The following is a 25777-nucleotide window of genomic DNA, read 5'->3' on the forward strand; positions in this document are numbered from 1 at the left end:
GATCACTGAAAATCGGTACCAAAGTGCAAAACTGACACCCTGGACCATTTCCAATAGATGACTTGCACAAAGATTGTCTGGGTTCGAGACGGGGCAAGTGGACCTTCTGACTCTGACTTCCCCACCTTTTTGAGTTCGTGACTTTCGAAGTTTCGCTTTTTGCCTGACGAACACTGAGCTAGTTTTTTTGGCTCGAGAGTAGAGTTGTTTTGATTCGGCTTGTATCGTCATGCCGAAGCGCTGCTACGCTCCTGAATGCACTAGTAGACGAGAGATGGAACTGAGGCTCCCATTCCATACGTTCGTTTTCGAGCCGGCCGGCCGGGAGGCAGAAAAAATGAGGGAATATTATTTTAGTATCATTGGTGTAGGCTGCAACAAGCACGTCGTGGTCCTGAAGTGTGACTACTTTCCCGCGGTGGAAGTGAAGTCAAGCACAACGAAAGTTTGTGGACGTCTGAGAAAGAACTCGATTCCCTTCGATTCGGCTGCACTAGCTCCAGAGCGACCCCAGTCTCCCGAGGACAGACTGCGGAGAGGCCAGGAACCTGCCGAGTCAAGAGTGGAAGCCCAAACCACGAAAATGAGGGTGGAAGGACTGAGTGTGAGAGCCAGATGGCCTTTAGTAGTACTTCAAGTAGTATCTGAGTTGAAGGAGAGAACAAGTGTGCTGGAGAAACGCTGCGAAGTCCTCAGGCCTGATGTGTACAGTACTAGCTACTGTTGAAGTCTCACTTGTTCCGATATGAACACTTCATCAGCCCTGACTCTGAGCAGCTGTATCTAGACTTGGACTTAGGCCAGAGACATAGCATTGTAAACCTTACTGAAGCCATTATGTATCCAATGCCTGGCTCTAGTGAGAAAGCAGCTTGGCGCAGGCTCGCAAACTATGATTGAATCAGGGAGTGGTGGAAAGTCACATTATTCCTCCCCATGATTAGCTGGTAATGACGACAATGCGGCTCCGGCTGGGTCTCAGTCTTAGAAAGGATTTGTTGGAGCATCATCAAACAGTGCATTCGCCTTCATCATACACTGGCTCCGTTGCCTACAGTAATTCACATTTTGACGGGGCGCGCTGGGACGATACGGAAAGAGCGGCGGGAACCATTGGAGTGCTCATGATGCTGGTTAGCGGAGACCGATGTGTCAGGAACGGGAACGCAACCGCACTACTGTACAGATCAGGAAGCGATGGAAGAGTTGAATCTGCTCAGCCTTCCATGCCGTGTACAGGGACACAAGCGTAAAAATGGCTACATTTCAAATGTGAACTGGCGATGGCATTGTGTGGCGACGAACACAACTGGAACTGTTCAAATTTCAGCATTTCGAACATTATGCTTCCCATGATAACTCACCGAATGGCTCACATGACGGAGTTGGACATTACCAGGCTAGGATTATCATTTGCTGTATTTATGGATAGTCCTTGAGTTTTCAGATGAAGTGCTTTATCTTTTACCTGTCGTTCCTTTAGTATGGCACAATGTCCATGGCTGCTTCCTTGTCTTCATAACAGACTGGTATAATCAGCATGATTCTGCTTTTTTGGAGAAGAAATAAAACTTTCCTTTCGGAAAGGAAGCCCAGAAACGCCAACCCCCATGGACTGTGCTTTATGACTCTCGTCCATCGACGTTAACCGTCGCAATCAAAATAATAGGAGATCCTCCAGATAGGCGTTAGCCTTTGGGTAATCCTGAAATAAAGATTATTATTATTAATAACTGCTGCATGTATGTTGTGCTGTGCGAACCGTACAAGATTTTACAGCTCACCCACGCCTTCCCAACAGGCTCCTATATCCCGTACCGTTATCGTTACATTGAATATGAACTAGGCTAGCACAGTTATCCTTCGTTCTTTTGATGGCGGCGGGTAGCATGGAACTTGACATGTTCTTGGGATCCTCGTGCAACACTTGCTGTTCCCGGATGCCATATTATTGGGTGCATCGAGGTTGCTTCTATGCTCACTGTTGTTTAGTAAGACAATTTGTTATAACTATTTCACCGAAGAATAAGGCAAGAGTATTTTGGGTTGGTTTGGACGCCTGGCTTCTCTTCACATAATAATACAGTCATGTACTTCCACTCAGGGAGTAGTACAATACCTGCTTCCACTAACCCTACAAGTGCACATGCATGACTCATGAGCTGCTGAAGACAGTGACGGTATTGATCATGTACATGTACATGCCGTGCACCGTTCATTCATGCTGACCAGGGAGTTGTATGGTCTATACGACTCCCTGATGCTGACAAAAAAAGTACACTACACTAGTCTACAGACGGTGTAGGGTGCCCGCAGTGTAGCCTGGGTGCACAGGGTGCACTTGCCCCGTCGAACTCGCGGTTCGGATCTTTGTGCAAGTCATCTATTACAACTCCGCACTTGCATATGTGTATGTCTGATCGCATTCGTTCCATATCCTGGGCATTGATCCAATTTGTAAAGCGACACAATGATCAGAAAATATGACATACATGTATGTCTGTACACTAATGGCAATCATGCAATGAAAATACTGTCTTGTCTTGGACATGGAAATCCAGGAGAATGACCGGGACAGGCGCTCTCAGTGTGTACAGAACGTTGCCTGCAGTGCACATGTTGATCCGATATGACCAGCGCACTGCATGTGTGTACCGTAGACTACGCATACCGAATCAAGGCTGCATGGGCAGCGCCCAGGGGCCGCTAGACGTGCGACCGGATTTCCTTGTCGACGGCAGTACCAGACAAGAAGTACCATATGAACAAACTGTTGAATTCCACTCTGCATTGTTTTGCTTTGATTTACAATTGTGATTGTGATCTACGATAAGACTTATCAAGAGCTTTTTCCTGTACTGTTGTTTCTTGCATGTGCTTCCAGGATGGCGACACTCCGTTGCACAAAGCCATCTGGGGTGGAATCGAGGTGTTTCAAGCACTGCTGGCTGCAGTAGCGGACTGTAACATCAAGAATACGGTAAAGAACCGGATTTAGAGTGCCATGAACCATGCTGATCCTGTTCTGCTTTACTCTGTAAAATTTACTGCTTCCAGCATGGCAACACTCTGTTGCACCATGCGGCCTGGGCAGAAAAAAAATCGATGTGTGCCAGCGCTGCTCGCTGCAGAGGTGGGCTGTAACATCAAGAATGCGGTCAAGGACAGTATAATAGGGTGTCAGGCGAGACCAAAAAATTAGTGATTCCCGGGCCCTCCCGCACCAAATTGGAGCCAAGGCCAATTTTGTTTTTTGTTTTTTTTGAACAGTTCATAATACATGTACATTACTTATCGTGTGAGTAGATCTGTGACGAGGAGTTACACAAACCCGAGCCTGTACGACTCCCTGATGTACAGATCAGAACCATCGTTGGCCGAAATACAGAAAAATTGAACGGGTAAACCGCGTGCCTGTATTTTGTGAAATTTGAATAAAAAAATATAAATTACTGGAAAATACTGTAAAAAAAAAGCTCGGCATGGCATGCGCATATGCGCATACACACAGTCATAGGAAAATAATAATAAATAAAAATTCGCCCGCCCGCACCAATTTCACATGGGTCCTGCCCGGGAATCTCGATTTTATTTTGGTCTCGCCTCATGAACCATGATGATTATGGTCTGTGCTTACAATGTACTATCGAGAAAAAACAACTGATGTGTTCCACAGACCCTCACAAAATTGGAATCCTTGCATGAAGGAGCAATTTTCAATCTACTGCCTCCTCAACACTGCAATCTGGGCAGATCTTTGCCCCAGGGTGTTGTGTCTATTGGCTTTAACCCTTTGGAGTCCATGGTTCGATTTCGAACCATGGGCATTTTGTATGCATGGATGCGCAGTCAAACTTTCGGTTCTCGGCCAACACTTGACCAAATTCAACAATCGAAGGGTCTCAATGGTAGAGAAAACTCTCAGCTATCGCCTCGAACAGGTCTGAAGTCTTTCCGGTAAAGTTTGAGTGAGCGGCGAACGATCAAACATTTCGAGTTTTCTGCGCTGCGTGCTGCGAGTCAGCAGTCGTGAAAAAAATGGATTTTCCCAGCTGAATTGTTTTGCTTTGATCTACAACTGTGACTGTGATCCACAATCTAACTCATTGAGAACTTTTTCCTGTCCTGTTGTTTCTTGCATGTGCATCCAGCATGGCGACACTCCGTTGCACCATGCCACCAGTATAGGTAAACTCGATATGTGTCAAGCGCTTCTCGCCGCAGGGGCGGACTGCAACATCAAGAATGAGGTAAAGCACAGTGACATTGAGTGTCATGAACCAGGATGATCATGTTCTGTGTTTGCACTGTACAATTAACGTGCAAACAATCATCTGTTCCTTGGCCTTTATCCGAGTGGAATCCTGTCCTAACCCGAAAATTCTCATCTACTGCCTCCTCACCCCATCAATGTGTGCAAGTCTTTGCCCCGGTTTGTTGTGTCTATTGTTCTCAAAATCGGTCACGCTCCCATTGCTTGGTATAGTGTTGAGAGACGCCATCATGCCAGAATCTTTCACCTCAGCAGATCCCGACAGAACAATAATTATTATGTTCCATCTATTACACGTATGAGGGGCTAGTGTGTCGAAGTACAAAAACTCGGAACGACTTCAGGAGGAGCATACACGAGAACTTCTGGAGCATGAGCTGGAAACAGAAAAGTGTTCCGAGCTACATGTGTATTGTATCTTACATTGCTGCAGACTAGGGCAGCACAGACTCCATCCTCGTGGATAGTAGCAAGAGTGCATAAACAAGAGTATGCAACTGTGGTTATGGGTCAGTGCGCGGCTCTCTGGCTTTATTACGTAACTTACCTTCACCACGCTCTGAAAGTATGCACTCAAACCCAAACAGTGAGCAAGTACGGTTGTGAGTGTTGAAATCCGAAATAATAAAGTGCAAAGCTGTCACCCTGGACAAGTTCAGATTACATTGCTGCACTTGCATATGTGCACGTCTAGCCGCATTCCTACCACATCCTGGGCGTTGATCCAAGTTGTATAACAACACACTGATAAGAAAATATGTCATACATGTATGCTTGTACACTAATGGCAATCATGCAATGAAAATACTGTCTTGGACATGGAAATCCAGTGGAACGACCGGGAACGGCGCTTTCAGTGAGTACAGAGCATTGCATGCAGTGCACATGTTGATCCGATGTGACCAGTGCACTGCATCTGTTGTACCGTAGACTACGCATACCGAATCAAGGCTGCATGGACAGCGCCTAGGGGCCGCTAGACGTGCGACCGGATTTCCATGTCCACGGCAGTACCAGACAAGTAGTACCATATGAACAAACTGTAGAATTCCACTCTGCATTGATTTACAATTGTGATTGTGATCTACACTCAGACTTCCCAAGAACTTTTTTCCCGTACTGTTGTTTCTTGCATGTGCTTCCAGCGTGGCAACACTCCGTTGCACCATGCCGCCATGAGAGGTAGAATCGAGTTGTGTCTGAAACTCATTAAGAACTGTTTCTTGTACTATTGTTTCTTGCGTGTGCATCCAGCGTGGCAACACTCCGGTGCACTATGCCGCCCATAGAGGTAAACTCGAGGTGTGTCAAGCGTTGGTCGCTGCAGGGGCAGACTGTAACATCAAGAATACGGTAAAGAACCGGATTTAGATTGCCATGAACCATGCTGATCCTTTTCTGCTTTACTCTGTAAAATTAACTGCTTCCAGCATGGCAACACTCCGTTGCACCATGCTGCCAGGGCAGAACAAATCGATGTGTGCCAGCGCTGCTCGCTGCAGGGGCGGACTGTGACATCAAGAATGCGGTAAAGGACAGTATAATAGGGTGTCATGAACCATGATGATTATGGTCTGTGCTTACAATGTACTATCGAGAAAAAACAACTCATGTGTTCCACAGACCCTCACCAAATTGGAATCCTTGCATGAAGGAGCAATTTTCAATCTACTGCCTCCTCAACACTGCAATGTGGGCAGATCTTGCCCAAGGGTGTTGTGTCTATTTTTTAATTGACCTCATTCCCGTTGCGTACAAAATGTGCAAGATTGGCATATTCTTGAGAGACCCCATCACGCCAGAATCTTTCACCTGAGCAGGTGCAGGCGGTACAATATTATGTTCCATCCATTACACGTATTAGCTGATAGTATGTCGAAGTACAGGTAGACTCCGTCTAATTCGAACCTCAAATTGCCAGGCACTAAATTCGAATTATCCGGAACTTCTAATTATCCAAAATGCAGTCCCATGTACTGATATGTATGTCAAAATGCTCGAAATTGCGTGCTGATTATTTTTGAATATTTTATTTGCAACAACGAAACATAAAAAAATTAAAAATTAAAGGAAATTATCGTGTCCGTTCGAGAAGGGAACTCACGACGGCCGCTAACACCCGGTAAACCCTAGCGGCAGATGCAGCGCCTAACAGTGGGGGTGAGTGGATAAGTCTCACCACCACTGGCACAAGTGCCATAGGTGGTCATGAACAACGAAATCAGTTCATTTCACCAAAACACTGGATTGACATGAAGTCATTGGACATTATTTTCATCTTCTATTAATTTCTAGTGAAGCAGTTTTCAATCGCTGCAGTTGTCCTGAAACGATTTCAACGCAAAAGAACTCTGCTCGGTTTTGGCCCACGGCTGATTCAGTTGACGTGACTTTTCTGGAAATCATAAGTAATACCATACTAGACATGTACTACAAATCTGTGGACGTATGAACTTGGCCAGATTTCACTATACAGTAAAACCTGGTGTAAGCGACCTCTGCTTTTAGCCACCATCTGCTTTTAACCAGCATTTTTCCATCCACGGACAGTTCTAAAAGGAAACTGCACCTGCCTTGCGTGACTAGCGACCGTTTAATAGTGTACCAAATGCCATATAGGACCTGCACACAGCGACCAAAAAAATGCCTGACCCATCAGGACGCAAACCCGGGACCTTGCTTGTTATGAGCAATGCTCTAAACATCTCTTGAAACTAGTTGCCACTTCTCACTTCCCTCCTGTGCGTTTGCTGCTTATCGTGTTCTTGTTTGTATTCAATTTGTTTTGTCCATTTTCTTTAACGTATTTTGGGAACACAGCCCCATGCTGTGTGAACAGTCGTGTTGAGAAAAAAATGCTCTAAATATGTGAGCTATGGGACCAGGTCGAACCCAGAAGATGCTGACAAGTGTTTCACTCCAAATGCAGCTCACAACACATGCCACACATGCTGATGGCACTTGGGTCTTTTCCCTCTCCCGGGGGACCAACCACGGTCAGTTTTCTGGAACGTACTACGAGAGGTGAAAGGAAGTGTTTTGTGAGCCTTGCTCATGAAAAACAATGTCCCGGATTTGAGCCCTGGTGGGTCTGGCATTTTTATCTCCTTTTAGGCAGTTCACTTCCCTGTCTGATCCTTTGAAATCCCTTTCAGTGCCAGGCCAGATGCACGCGGTTTGCACGGCCATTTTTTTTGTAATTAGTCGTATTAACTGAAATGCCCGTACCTTTGGGGTCTGGATAACCGAGGTATATACCCTCAAGGTGTGTTAAGCGCTGATCGCTGGAGGGGCCGACTGTAACATCAAGAATGACGTAAAGAACAGTAACATTGAGTGTTATCAACCAGGATAATCCGGTTCTGTGTTTGCACTGTACAATAAACGTACGATAAATCATGTGTTCCCTGACCTTCACCTGATCGAGTGGAATCCTGTCTTAACCGGAAATGTTCATTTATGGCCTCCTCACGACTATAATGTGTGCAGGCCTTTTCTCCAGGGTGTTGTGTCTATTGTTCTCAAAATCGGTCACGCTCCCATTGCTTGGTATATTCTTGAGAGATGCCATCATACCAGAATCTTTCACCTGAGCGGGTCCAGACGGAACAATGATTACTATGATCCATCCATTACACGTATGAAGGGTTAGTATGTCGAAGTACTAAAACTCGGAACGACTTCGGGAGGAGTCTGCAGGTGGACTTCAGGCACATGAGCTGAAAACAGAAAAGTATTTCGAGCTACCAGTATATTGTATCCTACATTGCTGCAGGCAAGAGCAGCGCAGGCTCCATCCTCGTGAATAGTAGGGTGTGCATACAGAACATCGAGCATTCCAGATGTGAATACAGTATTTCCATACAAGAACCCTCACGTAGGGTTTAGGTGCACTAGCTGCACAAACTGGTTTCGCGAGCAAAGAACAGAAGCACGGAAGCTAAGACTTCTGCATGCCTTCCTCCTCCTTTTATTTCTTGCGCCACTTTATATCAACATGCCGGAGACGACGTGAGTGTTATTCCGTTTGCAGAGTGCATGCTAAACTCCGCTTGGTTTAGCCCTGGGTGGATTCAGTTGACAGAAACTTTTCCCCAGATCATTAGACAGTAACACAGTATGAGGTACTGTAGAACGGGTAATTTTAGCGACGTAAAAACCCTAGCGAATTTAGCGATCGACTCATTTTCGCTAAAGTTTCAAGTCCTTAATCCGTTGAGACAAGTAGTGCGCTGGTGATCCGTGAGTAAAATTGCTGCATATCGCAAAACTAAAACGTCGCTAACCGGTTGACAATGGTAAAACGCTAAAATACAACTAGTCGCTAAAATTACCTGTTCTACAGTATGTACTATGAATCTGCAGCCGCGTGAATAGACTGGGCATCACTCAACCTGCATTACGAGTACGATATTAAATAGACAAGTTCGCCAAAGATTGTCTGGGTTCGAGACGGGGCAGGGGGGCACTCTGACCTGCAGCGTGGGATCGACATTTCAAATTTTTCCTGTCTGAAATCAAATGTTTGTTCTCTCGAGTTCAGTTGTGTTTATTGGAATGCCTGCTGAGGATCACTGCTGTGTGTTCGACTGTTCTAACCGCCGTTCCAAGAGGCCTGACATATCGTTTCATGTCCTCCCTGCCGATCCTGACACTCGCGCAAAGTGGATACAGGCTGTGAAGCGGGAACACTTCGTAGTTTCTGCCAATACTGTCGTTTGCAGCGAACATTTTACACCTGAAAGTTTCTACCCGACTGTGTCTGTACACCAGCCAGGGGCGAAGAAACCATGTCGTCGAGTGAAGAAAGGGGCTGTGCCGTCCTTGTTTTCTCTCCGACCTCCGCCTCCGACCCCCAGGCTGTCACGCGCAGAACGGTTAGCTGTTGGTGCAGCTCGTGCAGCTGAGCTGGAAGCCCAAAAGCAGCTGCCAAAGCCAGGCGTTTCGGCTGTGGAGTTCAAGCTCCAAGGAGAGCTACGAACGAAGAAATCTAAGGTGAAGGAGTTGGAAGCTGAAGTTGAAAGTTTGAAAGCTGAAGTCACTCACCTTCGCTCACAGCTCTTCCGTTATGCCAATATATGTGACAACGAGAAGGAGATGGAGTTTCTCATTGGGCTAAATAATGGGGCATGGAAAAGTCTGTGGTCCTACCTGCAAGTACGCCCAGGTGCAATCTTGAGTGAAAAATCAGCAGCAAGATAGCAAGAAGGCCGGAAAATAGCTCGTGGCAGTGGCCGTGTCTCTGTCCTGTCACAAGAAGATTAGCTACTACTCACGCTCATGCGTCTTCGCCTCGGCCGACTTCAAGAAGAGTTGGCTTATAGCTTTGGTGTTAGTGAGAGTGCTGTTTTATCGATACTGAAGATGTGGATCAGTTTCCTCTACCTTCATCTTGCAATGATGCCTATCTGGCCGGAGTGGGATGATGTTGCAAAGTCAATGCGGCAATCGTTTAAACAATCATTTCCGGACACCTTCATCATCCTAGATGCTACAGAGCTACGCTGCGAGATTCCTAGCTCACTCTCATTACAGTCACAGCTCTATTCGTCGTACAAGTCCCATACTACGGTTAAGGGTCTTGTTGGAATCGCACCAAATGGTACTTTCACGTTTATTAGCCAACTCTTCACTGGCTGTATCAGCGACAAGCAGCTTGTGGTCGAGAGCGGTATCATTCCACTGCTCGACTCTGTGCCACCAGGCAAGCGTGTGATGGCAGATCGTGGCTTTGCAATCCAGGACTTGCTTGTTAAGCCTGGGCTCATCTTAAACATTCCTCCGTTCAAGGGCTCAAGAGCGTTCATGCCCAAGGAAGATGTTGTCAAGACACAAAAAATTGCCAGTGTTCGTATTCATGTCGAGCGCGCCATCGGCAGAGTCAAGTCAAGATTTCACATCTTCGACAAAGATATACCGTTGGTGCAGTTTGCTTCCATCAGCCAGGTCTGGACAATCTGCTGTTTGTTGAGCAACCTCTCTGGCCCACTGATTGTGGAGTAAGGAGCTAGACGTTGCACTGCTGATCTAGTTTTGCATTGCCCACTTTTGCTGCCATCTGAACTAACACGATCCTCCTAAGTAGGTTACAGCATTGTCCACGTATGTTGCAACCCTATTTCTTTACTCACTTCACTCACTTCGCAGAGCACAATGGCAGGCTACCTTCTGCTGCTTCTTGTTCGTGACGTGCACAGTTGCACCTTCTCTCCCCCCCCCCCCCCCTCATGCACCCTCAGTTCGCATCCCCCTGATGATGGCCAAGTGCCGAAACGTTGTAAATTAACTCTGTTGAATGGCAGCACAAGTTATTATGTTTAACGTATCTGTTCGCTTTCATGGCTTCCGCGATGGGTCGGGTCTGTGTGTGTGCTCGTGGGTGCGTATGTTTGATGACAACACAGATTTCACAAGTTGCTATGTTTAACGTAGCTGTTCGCTATCATTGCTTCCGCAATGGGGCGGGTCTGTGTTTGTGCTCGTGTGTTGGATGACAGCACAGATTACTTCATTTGAAGTACCTAAATACTGGTTCGGATATACAACGCTATGGGAATATATTTCAGAGATGAAGCTGCAGGAAGCCTCAGCCCTTCTTCACAATATTATTTGACACAGTGTATTTTACAGTGTACCACAGAACCTGCAGATGCTGCACAGCGGGCTAATGTTGAGCAAGCAGTGGCATATTGGACAAGAGTGGGGCGCGGCAAGAGTAGCTCCCCCGACCAATGGTCTCGGGTTCATCACTACCCACAAGCGTCAAAAGACAAGGAGAGTTTAAAAATAAATAAATATATAATATGTCTTTCCCTCAAACTAGTCAAGATATATACAAGCGAAGATACTGCCAGGATGAGGTTGCAGCATGTTGTTAGGATAATCAGCACAAAGATGTATGTACAGGAGTGGAATGACCAAGAAGTACGTGGGAGAGAACAAGCGAGCCAGTGGAGCAAGCTAGGTTGCACAAGCAGACTGTCGCAAGTCTAAAAATGTTACGTGGGCTGCAGGGTTACCAGCAGCAGCAGCATTGAAGTTCAGCCGAGGGTAGTAGTGTGAAAAAAGTACTCGAGATAATCAGCCGCCTCAGAAGTAGGCACATCTGCAAGAAGTGCACCACTACCCCCATGGCAATGAGAGTCAAAGAGGATGAAACGCCCCTGGCAAGAACACAGAGAGATTGAGTATGGAGTGACAACAAACACAGCACCGTATGCAAAAGAAGCCACATTCTGCGAGCGAGTTGACATCAACGACACCATTGTGTCCAGAGCAGCAGGTCGGACAAATGACTCAGCACACATATCTACTCCTACACTTGGCTGGAGTGCTAACACTTCATCACATGAAAGGAGTTCGTTGGTGTGCAGAGAATCATAAATACTGTTGCCTGAACGCATAGCTTCACACATGGCAGCAGCACTGGTATCGACAGCACCATCAGCACTAGCAGCCTCAAGACTGTTGCGAATAAACACAGCAGAGATAATCGTGCAAGCATTGCTGCCGTTCCTACCATCAATAGTCGCCTGTGATAAGTCGGGGGGGAAGCAACATTTCATATTGCGACCAGGGGGACACAGCGGATCTTGCAGCAGCAGGAGCAGCAACAGGAGCAGCAGGAGGAACAGGAGCACTACTTGGAACATCAGGTGGTACTGGTCGTTCCAGCTTGCGCAAGTACGGCAAAGCATGCGCAGCATAAAACGCAGTGAGTGCCGGCAAAATGGAGCTGCTATAAAGATCAAAGTCAGCATAGATACGCTCCAAGTGAAAGCTCTGTCCTAACCAAACAAAAAAATCACACCAGGGCAGTTGACATACACCCAGCTGACCTTGTACTTGCGTATAGTATGGATGCTGTCTGCTGAGTTTCAATTGACCATCCTCTTCTACCAAACAGAAGTTGCTGTCCTGGGCAGTAGCTTCAGCCAGTCAGAGACTTTTCAAAGGCTGCGTACGGGCATTTGACTTCCAACAGCCCATATGGAGGTTGCGCAGACCGGTCAAACACCATTGCGTCAGGGGAAGCACCGATGTACTGGTACATTGGGTCCACTGCAAGACCACAATCTCGTACCAAAACTGGCTGGCCACCGGCACTCTTGACAGACTGATACTTGGCAACAGCATCACGCTCATGCTGTTTCCCATGGCGGATGGCAGGAATGTGTGACAAAGAGCGCTGGTTGAATAGAGACGTCAGGAGCTTTTCCTGGCCAGTCTTACAGTGCACAATGCGTCGGAAGTTGGATGCAGTAAGGGTGTACATATGGCGATCCATCCACTCCTTGTTCGACGACTGGCCGATGGTTCGGCGTTCCAACGCCTGTGCATCCTGCAAGCTGCATGGCCAAACAAGTCCCATCGAAGTGGGTTCTTTTCGAGCAGGCAGTGGTAGTGGCGGAAACCGTTTCTTCCTAGTCGCCGCCGGCAGTGATTGAGGAGCGACTGGGGCGTGATCAGGATTCCTTTGGTAACCCAATGGACTGCCACGAGGTGTCGGTCCATACAAGCTTGTCACAGTAGAAAACTGCCGTGGCAACAGCTGCTTCACGCCACAACCATCAGGCAACAAGTCACGGAAGCGGCTGACATTCTCTACTGACGGTGTTCGCAGCTCTCGCTCCCTGCTCTCGTAGAGGGAACATTTGACAGGTGGGCCCTTCCTCTCCATGGACGCCCTCTCGACAACGGTGTCCATGATTGGGTTCAATGTCTCGTTGTCTGGGACCCCAGCTGCATGGCAATGACGTGACGGACCTTGCCTCCTCAGTGCAGCGGTACTTTTCCAGCACCATCAAGAGGGCAAACACATGAGAGCAGAGGCCTCCATCGACGCCAGCCACACATCTCTCACACGTGGCATACGTTACTGTAGCACTGGTGGACTCCGGGGCTGTAGCAAGGACGAGCTTCTGACAGTACTTTGTCGTTTTGTGCTGTGACACCCAGCACTTGCCAACAACAAACGAGTTCATGTCACTAGTGGCCACAGAGACATCATGCACGTATCCTCCGAAGAAGAACTCATTGCCTCTCTCCAACGGCCGCCGAACCATCACCACTCCTGCATCATCTCCTCCACACTGCACCGATTTCCCAGATTTCAGCATGTGCTCAATGAAAGTCGACGTCGTCACTACAGGAAAACTGGACGGATCGTGCGACCAGCCTGACGTGGGGAAGCAAGGTGCTTTGGCTGTCTCCTCCGCTGCCACAGCACGAGAGTCAGCGTTGGTGACTGATGACCGAGTTCGCGGGGCATCAGGGTTGTTCTTGTAGAACACGGCACTGGCCAGGGGAAGAAGAGAGCAGAGGAAAAAATCAGACGTACTTTCTCAAAACCTATTTGACAAAATATGTTTTTACTTACCGTTCCAAAAGTTCGGCTTTCTTGCCGGATAAAAAGGCACCACGCTTCCTCAGGAAGGCTTTCAGCTCAGCCAGGGTCCAGGATGCGATGGGAAGGTCGTCAGCCATCTGTCCCGTGAACAAGACATCTCAGGAAATAAAACAAACTTTCGACAACTACAAGTAGTATGACTGCTTGTCAGTGAAAATCACGATCAAGTTCCGCGATCCGTGATCCGCGATTTCCACCTTGCCCCGTGACACGAACCCAGACAATCTTTGGCGAACTTGTCTATTACACATGCAGAATAAAGGGCAAAACATCCATTTTGAAAGTGGCAATAGGACAAACTCCAAAATTGCCACTGAATCACCCGGAAGGCATCAGATTAAGGCAGCGACGTACAATTCTCTTCGCTGAATTGTGACCTAAAGCACAAAACTGGTACAGTCGTCCCTCTCTAATCTGTCACTTGTTTATCCGGAACCCTTGCCAACCGGCGCACTTTCTGACGAAACCGATTTTTTTCGTTCAATTCCTACATCTTAATCCGGCACTTGAATTCCGCCTCCGGCAGTGACTTTTTGAAACGAATCGCTCGAACTGCACGCAGTTTGATTTCATAATCCGGCAGTCTTAAATCGCGTACCGTACAGGTGCACTCCTTGCCAGGCCAGGCTAGGCCAGTCTGGTCAATGTTGTCCAGGAGACAACGGCTAAGCAGCCAGCCATACTTTCTTATTTTAGCAAGGAGTAGTGTCCTGCCAATTTTCGGGTGTGTGTGTGTGCGTGTGTGTGCAAGAGTACATGTGAACATGTTCTCTGTTTTACTTTATCACTGTGCATATTCCTGGAGAAAAGTTGAGAATATAAAGCCGTACACCAAATACTTGGGTCGACACGGAAAAACCCTGCGTTTTGACGTATGATACATGCATGCAATTGGGTAGGGCCGGGTCAGAGGGCAGGATTTCTTAATCCAGCACCCTCGTTAATCCAGCAGAAAACGACGTAGCAAAAGGTGCCGGATTAGAGAGGGACGACTGTACCATGAACCAGTTCCGATCACATCACTGCACTTTCATATTATGTGTACGTCTAGCCGCATTCATACCACATCCTGGGCGTTGATCCAATTTGTACAACGACACAATGATCCGACAATATGAAATACACTCATAACTTGTTTATCCGGGCACTAGCCGTAACTTCGAAATGTCCGTTACCCCGAATGACATACATTTTGACGGGGAATGGCAAAAAGTATGGCGTATGTCGTCACTATTTCCACAAAAATCGCCAAAAGTGTACTATCATTTCCCTGAACCTCGGCCAAAGGTTTCCCTGTAGCCTGAAATGGCCGTAACTTTGGGGTCGGGATAACCGAGGTATAAGTGTACATGTATGTCTGTACACTAATGGCAATCATGCAATGTAAATACCAGACAAGTAGTACCATATCCACCAACTGTTGAATTCCACTCTGAATTGTTTTGGTTTGATCTACAGTTGTGACTGTGTTCCACAATCTAACCCATTGAGAACTTTTTCCTGTACTGTTGTTTCTTGCGTGTGCATCCAGTGTGGCGACACTCCGTTGCACCGTGCCGCCAGTTTAGGTAAACTCGATGTGTGTCAAGCGCTGCTCGCTGCAGGGGCGGACTGCAACATCAAGAATGAGGTAAAGCACAGTGACATTGAGTGTCATGAACCAGGACAATCATGTTCTGTTTTTGCACTGTACAATTAACGTGCAAACAATAATCTGTTCCTTGACCTCTATCCGAGTGGAATCCTGTCCTAACCCGAAAATTCTCATCTACTGCCTCCTCACCCCATCAATGTGTGCAAGTCTTTGCCCCAGTTTGTTGTGTCTATTGTTCTCAAAATCGGTCACGCTCCCATTGCTTGGTATAGTGTAGAGAATCGCCATCATGCCAGAATCTTTCACCTCAGCAGGCCCCGACAGAACAATAATGTTCCATCCATTACACGTATTAGGGGCTAGTATGTCGAAGTACAAAAACTCAGAACGACTTAGGGAGGAGTATGCAGGTGAACTTCAGGCACATGAGCTGAAAACAGAAAAGTATTCCGAGCTACATGTATATTGTATCTTACATCAGTCCTGGAGATGTCCTAGATAGGACATCACGGAACCCAGCATGCCCCAGCATACATACTATGCTGTTCCCATAGTAATCGTGACACGTGACTCAAAACTTTGTGTCGCGTCCGAGGAAGATGAACATTCGAACTCAAAACAAACGCAACGAAGGCCTTTCGTCTCAAAAGTAATAATTTATTATTAGTTGTCGTTCTCCTGGCGGCTTGCCTCAAGCGAGTCGAGATTCGTATCTTGCCTCTTGCCTTCACGAATTTTATTTTCCTCGTTGTGGAGTACACCTGGACAAAGGAACTGGCAAGCGAATCATTTTGGTCGCATTGAAAATTGCAAGTGCACAAGAGGATTGGCGAAGCAATTTGTGTTCGCACTTTCAGCAGAGCAGTAGCTGCTGCTGCGATAAAGTTTTACTTTCGCCATTGGTTTCAGGCAGCAGAAGGATCTGGCTGAAAGCGATGGCGATACGTCCATGACCACCACGTCCTGGGTTGATATCCAAGAAAGACCGTCCAAGGTCCAGTTTTAGCCAAGAGCTGTCGTACCCAAGAAATCAAAAAACGCCAACAGCAAGCTTTGGCCAAATAATATCTTCCAGGCAGTAATTTACGGGCCTAGCGCCTGCTGCCTCGTCGTCCTCCTCTGCATGGCCAGGTTTGGGGCGAAATGAACGCACGGGGCGTGAAGAAACATTCCAAAGGCAAAACATTCAAAAATTAGAACCAATCGTTTCCAAAGAAGCGCCGCGTGGCTACGAGAAACCCCACATGAAATCCCCAAACGAAAACGGCCATTCGGTCGGGTATTCGATGGCGAATCGAATATACACTACCTCAATCCCCGCCGATGTCTGATATTCTCCGCCTATTCCCTCAAACTTGACCATTTCGGAAAGAAATCCATCGCCATTACGATCGTGCATCCTCCACATACATTCAGAAATGCTCACGCAGCACTTCTTTTCATCGCGTGTGCGCGACCGACGCTTCCATGACAACTCTGGGACAGGTAACCAATCAGACTCATTCAGAGTGCGATGTCCTAGATAGGACATCTCCCCGACTGTACATTGCCACAGGCTAGTGCAGCACAGACTCCATCCTCGTGGATAGTAGCAAGAGTGCATAAACAAGAGTATGCAACTGTGGTTATGGGTCAGTGCGCGGCTCTCTGCCTTTATTACGTAATTTACCTTCACCACGCTATGAAAGTATGCACTGAAACCCAAACAGTGAGCAAGTACGGTTGTGAGTGTTGAAATCCGAACTACTGTAAATATACAAAATTTCGGCGCTGCAAAATTTCGGCACTTCATGATTTTTGACATTTCGGCGGCGATTTATTTTCGGCGTGGGGTAGAGGGCATGGTATAGTGCGACAGATGCGGTGAAAAATGTCATCGGCGTTTTAATTTAGGCGTTTTGGGTCGGTGCCGAATATAGCCGAAATTAAATAGCTGCCGAAAATTTGTATATTTACAGTAATAAAGTGCAAAGCTGTCACCCTGGACCAGTTCGGATTACATCGCTGCACTTGCATATGTGCACGTCTAGCCACATTCCTACCACATCCTGGGCATTGATCCAATTTGTATAACAACACACTGATAAGAAAATATGACATACATGTATGTCTGTACACTAATGACATAAAAAGTAAAAAAGTAAATTATCATATCCGTTCCCGAAGGGAACTCACGACGGCCGCTAACACCCGATAAACCCTAAACACTAATGACATACATGCAATGAAAATACTGTCTTGTCTTGGACATGGAAATCCAGGAGAATGACCGGGACCGGCGCCCTCAGTGTACAGAACGTTACATGCAGTGTGTTTCGGGGTAACCAAGTTAGTTGTTTACGACAGGATTATATTCTCACTTGGCCATTGTAGGCAAATCATAAGAACCACGACATCTAAAGGATCCTGCATGAAAGTAGGCAGCTGCGAGATGCGTATCTCGCGCATGCTCTTGCATGGCTACGTAATGCATTTCCTCATAATACAACATCCCCTTCGTCATAAAGGAGTTTAACAACCTACATAACATACCGTACGTATATGACGGCGACGCGTGTTCACAATATAGAACATAACATCCAACAATAGCTCTATGTACAAGATAACAATCATGAATGGCACACGACGGCGTGCTAACAATACAGAGACATAGTATCCAACAATAGCTCTATGTACAACATAACAATGGTACCTCAGCTACTGTGACATAAGCGAACAGGTCCATGAGGCCTCTCTGGCCCTACACATCCAGGATTGACCTGGGTGCGACTGCGCGGCCAGACCGTGTTCGATACAGCTGGGTGGCAGGTTCAGCAGGCTGGCTGACGTCACACGGTGACGGCGGCTGAGACTGGCTAACGTTGCTCCACGACGACGGCACGTCACTCGGCGGCTGAGGCTCGCCAATGTCGCTGCGCGTCGACGGCTGAGGGCCTGCGAGACTGGCATCCGGCGGGAAGTGGACCCGCCTCTCTCTGAGGTGGGTACGGTTGCGCCGCACTTCTGTCCCATGGTCAGGCTGCACCATGTATGACCGTGGCCCGTTGACAGACTGGGTTACGATACCAGGTTCCCACAGGTGCGTGGTCGGGCTGCGGATGCCGACGTGCTGACCAGGAACTAGGGGGCGGAGAGACTGCGCTCGCTGGTCATGGTGTACTTTTTGCTGGTCCTGCCGTTCCTCGAGCTTCTGTCGGATGGCCTCGTCCCGAGTGTCGCGCTGGTGTTTGCGAGGCAGGTTGTCCTGTACCTGACGACCGAACAGCATCTCGGCCGGCGACGGTAAGCCCTGGCACACTGGGTGGCGCGAATGCACAGCAGTGCTAAGTGCGGGTCGGTCCCGCTCTCCCTTGCCTTCTCGAGAGCTCTCTTAGCGATCTTGACTTGCGATTCGATAAACCCGTTACTCTGCGGGTGATGTGGCGACGACGTACTGTGGCGGAATCCATATTCGGCAGCAAACTCCGCGAACAGATGGCTGCTGTATTGCGGCCCATTGTCCGACTTCAGCACGGCTGGGGTGCCGTGCTCACCGAAAATCTCCTTGAGGTGCTGGATGATGGCCCTGCTGGTCGCTTGTCCGGCAGGCAGCTTCCGGGTGATGAAGTACTTGGAGTAGTAGTCGGCGGCAATGAGGTATTCTGACCCGCCGAGGTAGAACAGGTCCGTGCCTAAGGTGTGCCATGCCCTTGGCGGAATATCGGGCTGCACCAGTGGTTCCTTGGCTTGACTGCTCTGGTGGCGCTGGCACGTCGTGCAAGATGAGACAGTTGCTTCGATATCCTTGTTGATGTCCTTCCAGAAGACGGACGTTCTGGCTCGCAGCTTGGTCTTCTCTATGCCTTGGTGGCTGGCGTGCAGCTTGCTGAGGATTTCCCCCCTCATTGGCGGGGGAATCAGGACGCGACTGCTCTTCAGGATGAGACCGTCCTCGGTGCTCATCTCGTCGCGGAAATTCCAGTACGGGAGCAGAATTGCCGGCACCGCGCTCCTCTCTGATGGCCAGCCACTGAAGATCATCTCCTTCAGTGTTAACATCTCGGCGTCTTTAGCCGACTCCTCACGGATCCTCGTCATCGCTGCATCGCTGAATTGCGGGAACACGGCGTGTACACTGACGTCGAGGTCCTCAATTGGCTCTGTTTCCTCTGGCGACAGTCGGGATAGCGCGTCTGCGATCGGAATGTCCTTTCCGGGGCGGTACTTGATGGTCATGTCGTACGGCTGCAGCTTCAGCAGCATGCGCTGTAGACGCGGCGGGGCTGCGCGGAGGTGCTTGAGCTTGATTGACTCCAGTGGCTTGTGGTCGGATTCTACTGTGAATGACTGACCGAATAGGTAGGTGTGGAATCTTTCACACCCGTTTACGACAGCTAAGAGCTCACGCTCAATATTGGCGTAGCGAGACTCCGTCTCGGTAAGCTTCTTGCTGGCGAATGCAACAGGCTTGTCGTCCTGCAGCAGAGTGGCGCCGAGACCTTTCATGGAAGCGTCGACTTGTAGTGTCGTTGCCTTGCCTGGGTCAAAGTAACTGAGCGTTACTTCTGTCGAAATGGCGGCCTTGACCTTGTCGAAGGTGCGCTGGTGGCTGTCTGTCCAGGCGAACGGTGTATCTGGCTTGGTCAGCTCACGCAGGTGCGCGGTCAGTGTACTGGCATTCTGTATGAACGGGCTCATGTACGTGACTAGCCCGAGGAACGTCTGGAGCTCGTCCTCGTTCTCGGGTGCTCCATCTGCTTCAGCGCTGAGACCTTCTTCGGGTCGGGCTGTATTCCGTCAGCGCTGCAGATAATGCCGAAGAACTTGATCTTGTCCTCTTTGATGCGGCATTTGTCTGGGTTCAACTTGAGACCAGATTGTTCGCAGCGAACCATCATCTGGTGCATGTTGAAATCATGGTCCTCGTCTGACGTCCCGTATGTGACGATGTCGTCTGCGATTCCGGTGACGCCTGAGCACCCTTCGAACGTCTGGTCGATCCTTGCTTGGAAGACATCTTGCGACATCTTGAGGCCGAATGGCATGCGAAGGAATCTGTAGCGCCCGAATGGTGTGTTGAAGGTGGTGAGGTAACTGGATTCGTCGTCGAGCTCCACATTCCAGTACCTACATTTGACGTCGACGATCGAGAACACTTTGGCACCTCTCAACTTCGGGGTGATCTCCTCAATGCTGGAGACCACGTGGTGCTCTCGCAGGATGGCGTGATTGAGGTCCTTGGGGTCTAGGCACAGGCGTAGCTTGCCATTGTCTTTGAGGCGGAACACGAGGCTGTTCACCCACGCTGTTGGTTCGCCTTCCTGGATCTTGGTGATGATGCCGTTCTGGATCATGTCCTCCAGCTCCGTCTTGATCTCGTCTCTCAGTGCGATGGCGTGGAGGTGGCGTGGAGGGTGTACAACCGGGACGACGTTGGGGTCCACCGTGATGTGGTACTTGCCTGGGAATTTCCCAATGCCATCGAAGCACTTCGGGTATTGCTTCATCGGGTCGTCCTTGTCTCGGATGCTCGCTGGCTTCTCCTGGACAGCACAGTTCAGCGTGACTAACTGCAGGGCTGTCGCTGTCGGGAGACCGATGATAGCAGTGCCAGGGCAGTCCGTGATGTAGAAGTCAGCGAGTTGACTCTTGCCATCGTAAGAGCACGGAATAGGACGGGTTCCGCATTGCTTTATCTTGGATCCGCCGTACGCTGTGAGGGTGGTACTTGACGGCTTCACGGACTTCGGCTTTGGGTATCCGTTTGGTCCGACGTGCTGGGGGAACATTTGGCAGAACACTCTCAGTGGCAATATATTGCCCTGGGCGCCCGTATCCACCTTGGCTCTCAAGGTGGCCGGTCTGTTGATGTTGTCCAGGCTGACATTGAGGGTCGCGAAGACCTCTCGCTCTAGTGGCGGTTGGTGACGCTCGACGCTGTCGATGATGACGGCGTCGAAATGCAGTGCGTCGAAGCGTCTCCGTGGGCTGGGGCTCCTCTGGGGGTAGCGCTCCCGCGGGCTGGGGCTCCTCTGGCGCCAGCGTCCGCGTTGCTGGCCCCTTCCATGTGCCTCGTCTCTCCCTGCGAACGACATGCGTTTGCCCAGTGATTCGCCTTCCCGCATTTGTTGCAGGTGGAGCCGTGCGCTGGGCACTTGCTTGGGTGGTGGGTTCGTCCACATTTGCAGCAGTCTGCGTGTCCCACAGATTTGGAAATGGTGTGAACCGTTTCAGGTAGACGGCTGCTGCTGGTGGCGGTGGACAGCTGCTCCATGTGGCGCTGTGTTGCTTCGTAAGTACGGGCCTTGTCAAGCGCTTCGTCCAGAGTCAAATCACTACCAGCCTCCAGCAGGCGTTCTTGCACTTTCGAGTGCTTCGTCCCCACGATTAGTTGTTCTATCAGGCGATCGTTAGTCTCCTGAGCGTCCCTGAACTTGCACTTGGACGTCTTCTTCTTACACCTCGCAAAGAAATCATCTACAGACTCGTCGGGTTGCTGGCGGTATTTCTGAAGCTCAAACCGAGCCAGTCGTGCATTTACCCGTGGCTGCAAATGCTTATTGAATTTCTTGAAGACGGCAGCTACTTCGGTCACGCTCCCATTGCTTGGTATATTCTTGAGAGATGCCATCATACCAGAATCTTTCACCTGAGCGGGTCCAGACGGAACAATGATTACTATGATCCATCCATTACACGTATGAAGGGTTAGTATGTCGAAGTACTAAAACTCGGAACGACTTCGGGAGGAGTCTGCAGGTGGACTTCAGGCACATGAGCTGAAAACAGAAAAGTATTTCGAGCTACCAGTATATTGTATCCTACATTGCTGCAGGCAAGAGCAGCGCAGGCTCCATCCTCGTGAATAGTAGGGTGTGCATACAGAACATCGAGCATTCCAGATGTAAATACAGTATTTCCATACAAGAACCCTCACGTAGGGTTTAGGTGCACTAGCTGCACAAACTGGTTTCGCGAGCAAAGAACAGAAGCACGGAAGCTAAGACTTCTGCATGCCTTCCTCCTCCTTTTATTTCTTGCGCCACTTTATATCAACATGCCGGAGACGACGTGAGTGTTATTCCGTTTGCAGAGTGCATGCTAAACTCCGCTTGGTTTAGCCCTGGGTGGATTCAGTTGACAGAAACTTTTCCCCAGATCATTAGACAGTAACACAGTATGAGGTACTGTAGAACGGGTAATTTTAGCGACGTAAAAACCCTAGCGAATTTAGCGATCGACTCATTTTCGCTAAAGTTTCAAGTCCTTAATCCGTTGAGACAAGTAGTGCGCTGGTGATCCGTGAGTAAAATCGCTGCATATCGCAAAACTAAAACGTCGCTAACCGGTTGACAATGGTAAAACGCTAAAATAAAACTAGTCGCTAAAATTACCTGTTCTACAGTATGTACTATGAATCTGCAGCCGCGTGAATAGACTGGGCATCACTCAACCTGCATTACGAGTACGATATTAAATAGACAAGTTCGCCAAAGATTGTCTGGGTTCGAGACGGGGCAGGGGGGCACTCTGACCTGCAGCGTGGGATCGACATTTCAAATTTTTCCTGTCTGAAATCAAATGTTTGTTCTCTCGAGTTCAGTTGTGTTTATTGGAATGCCTGCTGAGGATCACTGCTGTGTGTTCGACTGTTCTAACCGCCGTTCCAAGAGGCCTGACATATCGTTTCATGTCCTCCCTGCCGATCCTGACACTCGCGCAAAGTGGATACAGGCTGTGAAGCGGGAACACTTCGTAGTTTCTGCCAATACCGTCGTTTGCAGCGAACATTTTACACCTGAAAGTTTCTACCCGACTGTGTCTGTACACCAGCCAGGGGCGAAGAAACCATGTCGTCGAGTGAAGAAAGGGGCTGTGCCGTCCTTGTTTTCTCTCCGACCTCCGCCTCCGACCCCCAGGCTGTCACGCGCAGAACGGTTAGCTGTTGGTGCAGCTCGTGCAGCTGAGCTGGAAGCCCAAAAGCAGCTGCCAAAGCCAGGCGTTTCGGCTGTGGAGTTCAAGCTCCAAGGAGAGCTACGAACGAAGAAATCTAAGGTGAAGGAGTTGGAAGCTGAAGTTGAAAGTTTGAAAGCTGAAGTCACTCACCTTCGCTCACAGCTCTTCCGTTATGCCAATATATGTGACAACGAGGAGGAGATGGAGTTTCTCATTGGGCTAAATAATGGGGCATGGAAAAGTCTGTGGTCCTACCTGCAAGTACGCCCAGGTGCAATCTTGAGTGAAAAATCAGCAGCAAGATAGCAAGAAGGCCGGAAAATAGCTCGTGGCAGTGGCCGTGTCTCTGTCCTGTCACAAGAAGATTAGCTACTACTCACGCTCATGCGTCTTCGCCTCGGCCGACTTCAAGAAGAGTTGGCTTATAGCTTTGGTGTTAGTGAGAGTGCTGTTTTATCGATACTGAAGATGTGGATCAGTTTCCTCTACCTTCATCTTGCAATGATGCCTATCTGGCCGGAGTGGGATGATGTTGCAAAGTCAATGCGGCAATCGTTTAAACAATCATTTCCGGACACCTTCATCATCCTAGATGCTACAGAGCTACGCTGCGAGATTCCTAGCTCACTCTCATTACAGTCACAGCTCTATTCGTCGTACAAGTCCCATATTACGGTTAAGGGTCTTGTTGGAATCGCACCAAATGGTACTTTCACGTTTATTAGCCAACTCTTCACTGGCTGTATCAGCGACAAGCAGCTTGTGGTCGAGAGCGGTATCATTCCACTGCTCGACTCTGTGCCACCAGGCAAGCGTGTGATGGCAGATCGTGGCTTTGCAATCCAGGACTTGCTTGTTAAGCCTGGGCTCATCTTAAACATTCCTCCGTTCAAGGGCTCAAGAGCGTTCATGCCCAAGGAAGATGTTGTCAAGACACAAAAAATTGCCAGTGTTCGTATTCATGTCGAGCGCGCCATCGGCAGAGTCAAGTCAAGATTTCACATCTTCGACAAAGATATACCGTTGGTGCAGTTTGCTTCCATCAGCCAGGTCTGGACAATCTGCTGTTTGTTGAGCAACCTCTCTGGCCCACTGATTGTGGAGTAAGGAGCTAGACGTTGCACTGCTGATCTAGTTTTGCATTGCCCACTTTTGCTGCCATCTGAACTAACACGATCCTCCTAAGTAGGTTACAGCATTGTCCACGTATGTTGCAACCCTATTTCTTTACTCACTTCACTCACTTCGCAGAGCACAATGGCAGGCTACCTTCTGCTGCTTCTTGTTCGTGACGTGCACAGTTGCACCTTCTCTCCCCCCCCCCCCCCCCTCATGCACCCTCAGTTCGCATCCCCCTGATGATGGCCAAGTGCCGAAACGTTGTAAATTAACTCTGTTGAATGGCAGCACAAGCTATTATGTTTAACGTATCTGTTCGCTTTCATGGCTTCCGCGATGGGTCGGGTCTGTGTGTGTGCTCGTGGGTGCGTATGTTTGATGACAACACAGATTTCACAAGTTGCTATGTTTAACGTAGCTGTTCGCTATCATTGCTTCCGCAATGGGGCGGGTCTGTGTTTGTGCTCGTGTGTTGGATGACAGCACAGATTACTTCATTTGAAGTACCTAAATACTGGTTCGGATATACAACGCTATGGGAATATATTTCAGAGATGAAGCTGCAGGAAGCCTCAGCCCTTCTTCACAATATTATTTGACACAGTATATTTTACAGTGTACCACAGAACCTGCAGATGCTGCACAGCGGGCTAATGTTGAGCAAGCAGTGGCATATTGGACAAGAGTGGGGCGCGGCAAGAGTAGCTCCCCCGACCAATGGTCTCGGGTTCATCACTACCCACAAGCGTCAAAAGACAAGGAGAGTTTAAAAATAAATAAATATATAATATGTCTTTCCCTCAAACTAGTCAAGATATATACAAGCGAAGATACTGCCAGGATGAGGTTGCAGCATGTTGTTAGGATAATCAGCACAAAGATGTATGTACAGGAGTGGAATGACCAAGAAGTACGTGGGAGAGAACAAGCGAGCCAGTGGAGCAAGCTAGGTTGCACAAGCAGACTGTCGCAAGTCTAAAAATGTTACGTGGGCTGCAGGGTTACCAGCAGCAGCAGCATTGAAGTTCAGCCGAGGGTAGTAGTGTGAAAAAAGTACTCGAGATAATCAGCCGCCTCAGAAGTAGGCACATCTGCAAGAAGTGCACCACTACCCCCATGGCAATGAGAGTCAAAGAGGATGAAACGCCCCTGGCAAGAACACAGAGAGATTGAGTATGGAGTGACAACAAACACAGCACCGTATGCAAAAGAAGCCACATTCTGCGAGCGAGTTGACATCAACGACACCATTGTGTCCAGAGCAGCAGGTCGGACAAATGACTCAGCACACATATCTACTCCTACACTTGGCTGGAGTGCTAACACTTCATCACATGAAAGGAGTTCGTTGGTGTGCAGAGAATCATAAATACTGTTGCCTGAACGCATAGCTTCACACATGGCAGCAGCACTGGTATCGACAGCACCATCAGCACTAGCAGCCTCA

General features: G+C 48.7%; 3 protein-coding genes across 3 annotated transcripts in view; 2 read left to right on the plus strand and 1 right to left on the minus strand.

Moving 5' to 3' along the window:
- LOC135829261 (uncharacterized) overlaps positions 1 to 15608 on the plus strand; it is a gene marked incomplete at its 5' end in the record, with an annotated part of 75903 nt that extends 60295 nt beyond the window's left edge. Inside the window, 5 exon segments of the mRNA XM_065341664.1 lie at positions 2885 to 2980; positions 4152 to 4250; positions 5528 to 5626; positions 15214 to 15312; positions 15549 to 15608. Coding sequence (XP_065197736.1) covers positions 2885 to 2980; positions 4152 to 4250; positions 5528 to 5626; positions 15214 to 15312; positions 15549 to 15608 — 453 coding nt within the window.
- Positions 15609 to 19961: 4353 nt separating this feature from the next.
- On the minus strand, positions 19962 to 21886 carry LOC135829262 (uncharacterized). Its single transcript, XM_065341665.1, has 2 exons — positions 21556 to 21886; positions 19962 to 21337 (listed from the first exon to the last, which is right to left on the minus strand). The coding sequence occupies exons 1-2, from the start codon at positions 21884 to 21886 to the stop codon at positions 19962 to 19964; spliced, it is 1707 nt and encodes a 568-aa protein (XP_065197737.1).
- A 1829-nt stretch (positions 21887 to 23715) lies between these two features.
- On the plus strand, positions 23716 to 24318 carry LOC135829263 (uncharacterized). The gene has a single exon (XM_065341666.1). It carries the CDS (start codon positions 23716 to 23718, stop codon positions 24316 to 24318), a length of 603 nt encoding a protein of 200 aa, XP_065197738.1.
- Positions 24319 to 25777: the final 1459 nt, after the last annotated feature.

This window comes from Sycon ciliatum, chromosome 13 (assembly GCF_964019385.1).
Source record: "Sycon ciliatum chromosome 13, ocSycCili1.1, whole genome shotgun sequence".
NCBI classification, from domain to species: domain Eukaryota; kingdom Metazoa; phylum Porifera; class Calcarea; order Leucosolenida; family Sycettidae; genus Sycon; species Sycon ciliatum.

Bases quoted from the DNA above. Each gene is read 5' to 3' on its own strand.
- LOC135829262 (XM_065341665.1), bottom strand. From the start codon at position 21,886: ATGGCATCTCTCAAGAATATACCAAGCAATGGGAGCGTGACCGAAGTA. The intron at 21,338-21,555 runs GTACTTACGAAG...TGTCGTTCGCAG, and splicing joins CGAAGCGCTTGACAAGGCCC to GGAGAGACGAGGCACATGGA.
- LOC135829263 (XM_065341666.1), top strand. From the start codon at position 23,716: ATGCCTATCTGGCCGGAGTGGGATGATGTTGCAAAGTCAATGCGGCAA.